The following is a 3,487-nucleotide window of genomic DNA, read 5'->3' as shown; positions in this document are numbered from 1 at the left end:
TTGTCTTCGATGGCGGCGGAACTACAAAACTTTTCGTGAACGGAAGCTAATTGATTTAGGGTTTTCGCGTCGGGAGGCAACTTATCATGTACAACTTTTCTGAAATACAAAAACAGCAGAAACAGGAACTGACACAGTGGCATCTTGGTATAAATGAAGTATAAAAAATTATAGATACGTTTGAAACATATCAATCACTACGATCGCATGTGCTGTAAATAGGGAGAAGGTTAGGGCTGAAGAGATATATCCTTTCATTTTAGCTGAAGAAGGTGGAAGTAATTAATTTTGGACATCGATCTAACGGCGCGGTGTGCAAACGATTTTCTAGACACGATCGGCCGATTGACACTTAACACTGGCCTCTGTGTAATATATACGTGTAAATGTGCATTGCACATTACATTTGTTTTTTGTACGTGACATGTTACAGTTGCTAGCATTTTCTTGTAGCGGTAGTTTTCTTATGCGTAGGTTGGCAAACACAATTTCATTTATGGGGCCGATTCCCTGATGAGCAATAATATGGGCCGTATAAAACCCGATGCAGTCTCACAATTAGACTATGGACCTGAGCCCATTCAGTCTCAAAATTAGGGGCTGGATCTGAGCCCATGCAGTTAGGGTAGAGAGCCCAGCTATCTAACTAACCTTTTCCCCCTCTTATTTTAATCCAACGACAACACCTCAACGAAGCAACCCAATGACAAGCGCGTCCCACCAGTCCGTGGTCCCACGTGTCATGTCACAAACCTCGAGAGTTTCCTAGACGCAGGAACACGTGGTACATTCCGCTCCACCCAGTCGGAACGGGATCGATCCCCAAATTCGATTTCAAAATTCGGAACCGGCCGGCCCCGTTCCCTCCCAAAACCAAAATCCCGAAATCCTCCCGCGCTCGCCGCTCCCACAAAGCACCCAAATCCCAATTCCAATCCTCAGATCTCCACCATTATTCTCCCACCTCCACCATCCACAGCCCCGAGAATTCCCGATCTCCGTCTCCGCCGTTGATGCGCCAATGGTGCGGGAGCTCCGCGCCGACTCCTTCTACGCGCGCCTCCGCGCCGCCGCCGTCGCGGCCGCGTCGGCCGCCTCCTCGCCGCTCCTGATCCTGCCCTCCGCCGCCGACGCCGACTCCCTCTGCGCGCTCAAGGTGCTCGCGCAGGTCCTCTCCGCCGACTCCGTCCGCTTCTCCATCTACCCCGTCGCCTCCGCCGCCGCCGCCGCCACCCTCCTCGCCTCCTTCTCCGCCTCCCAGCCGCTCTGCCTGCTCCTCATCAACTGGGGCGCGCACCGCGACCTCCGCGGAATCCTCCCGCCCGCCTCCACCGCCTTCGTCGTCGACTCGCACCGCCCCGTCCACCTCCACAACCTCGCCGCGGGCAACGACCGCGTCGTCGTGCTCTTCACCGCCGACGACGAGCACACCGCCGACCTCTCCTACGACTTCGACGTCTCCTCCCTCGCCGACGCCTCCGACCTCGCCGCCGACGCCGACGACCACCTCCGAGCCTCCGACTCCTCCGACGACTCCGACTCCGACGCCGAGGGCGGCGCCGGCGGCGGGAGGAGGAAGAGGCGGCGCCTCTCCGACGACGGCGAGGCGGACGGCGACCCGGAGCGGCTCTTCGCGAAGCTCCGCAAGCAGTACTACCGCCTCGGCACCTTCCACGGGAAGCCCTCGGGGTGCCTCATGTACGACCTCGCGCACGCGCTCCGCCGGAACACCACCGACCTGCTCTGGCTCGCCTGCGTCGCCCTCACCGACCAGTTCGTGCACGACCGCATCACCAACGAGCGCTACCAGGCCGCGGTCATGGAACTCGAGCACCACATCAACGGCTCGGGCAACCTCGACCCCTCCGGGCTCGGCTCCGTCGTCACCCTCAAGGACGGGACCAAGATCCGGGCGCCAGAGGCCTCCCGCATCGCCTACGAGGACGAGCCCAGGCTCATGCTGCTGCGCGAGTGGAGCCTCTTCGACTCCATGCTCTGCTCCTCCTACGTCGCCACCAAGCTCAAGACCTGGAGCGACAACGGGCTCAAGAAGCTCAAGCTGCTCCTCGCCAGGATGGGCTTCCCGCTCGCTGACTGCCAGAAGAGGTTCCAGTACATGAGCATGGAGGTCAAGCGGAAGATGCGCGATGAGTTCGATCGCTTCCTGCCCGAGTATGGCCTCACCGAGTTCTACTACCGGAGCTTCATGAGGGTGCACGGCTACCGGTCCAAGGTCTCTGCTGCAGATGTTGTGTATGGTGTCACAGCTTTGCTTGAATCCCTGGATGCCGACTCCAAGGACTCCAAGGAGTCATGTGCTGCTGAGCAGTTTTGGGTTGCATACTCCGCTCTCTCACTGAGCAATGTGGATCAGCTGCGGAAAGGAATGCAGTCTGCAATTGAGATACAGAGGGCGATACTGAGGCAGGGGAGCTCAGCAATCACCAAGTCTGGATTCATACGGAGCGCTAAGAAGTTCAGGTGGGTCAAGCTTGATGACCCAGTGGACACTGCTAAGCTGTGCCACCCTCAGGCCCTTACCAAGTTCTGCTTCTTCCTCATGGATGCACTCAAGGAGAGGGGTGCAAGGATGAAGCCGCTTATCTGTGCTTGCTTAGCAAGGGAGCCTGAGAAGGTGCTGGTCATAGGTGTATGTGGGAAGCCAAGGCTTGGGGCAGTTCAGGGGAACGCGTTTGGTAACGCATTTAGGTCAGCGGCAGAGGAGATCGGCGCTGATTATTTCCATGACATGTTTGAGTCATCATGGATTGTTCTTGATGTCCTTGCTGTCAGTTCTTTCATGATCCGATTAACAGAGAAGCTTTAGTGCTGTGTGCTTGCCCGATGCTAATGATTCTTTCATTCCCAAGATGGGAAACCTGAGGCTTCATTCTCTCTAAATAAAGGAGGTTGACTGGTTGAGGATGGTGGTGCTTGGTATGTTGTCCACCTGATCTTGTCACCAAATTACAGATAGCAGCCTGACAAGCATTGTGATTTGCAACTTTTGAGTTGCTTGGCGATCATGATTTTAGTGATAGAGGAGAGACTGTTTCACTCTCCAAACTGCCCCATTAGGATAGACCAACAGATTCAGATGCAAACCTGATTCTGACATACAAGGGGCAAGGTACCCTTTTTTACTGGTTTTCTCTACCTGATAGAATGGATGTTTGTATCTGTACTTGCATAAGCATGCAGCGTTTATTGTTGGATAATGTTGTATTCGTTCCTGTATCAATAAAGTTAATTCAAGTTTTTACAGTGTGCAAACTAATATGCTTTTCTCTATTACATGTTCCCATTCTTTATACCTGATAGAATTGATGTTTGTGGACTATTTTTTTGTTTAACTACTTGAGATCATTCTTAAATTTCTATTTCTCAACTAGTGCCCCTCAGTGTCTCCTACCATTCTTACAATGAGAACAGGCAATCTTGAAACACATGGCTTTTGTTACAGAAATGCAGTTAATAATGTTGTTCA

The 3,487-nt window shown here is 53.7% G+C and overlaps 1 protein-coding gene across 1 annotated transcript; it reads left to right on the top strand.

The window, feature by feature from the left end:
• The first annotated feature begins 869 nt into the window (after positions 1-869).
• LOC127300000 (uncharacterized) lies at positions 870-3,273 on the top strand. The gene has a single exon (XM_051330061.2). The coding sequence runs from the start codon at positions 1,022-1,024 to the stop codon at positions 2,825-2,827; it is 1,806 nt and encodes a 601-aa protein (XP_051186021.1). The 5' UTR covers positions 870-1,021; the 3' UTR covers positions 2,828-3,273.
• Positions 3,274-3,487: the final 214 nt, after the last annotated feature.

Source organism: Lolium perenne, chromosome 5 (genome assembly GCF_019359855.2).
Source record: "Lolium perenne isolate Kyuss_39 chromosome 5, Kyuss_2.0, whole genome shotgun sequence".
NCBI lineage: Eukaryota > Viridiplantae > Streptophyta > Magnoliopsida > Poales > Poaceae > Lolium > Lolium perenne.
This window is presented reverse-complemented; position numbering and strand designations above follow the sequence as displayed.

Excerpts from the sequence above, each read along its gene's own strand:
- LOC127300000 (XM_051330061.2), top strand. The coding sequence starts at position 1,022 with ATGGTGCGGGAGCTCCGCGCCGACTCCTTCTACGCGCGCCTCCGCGCC.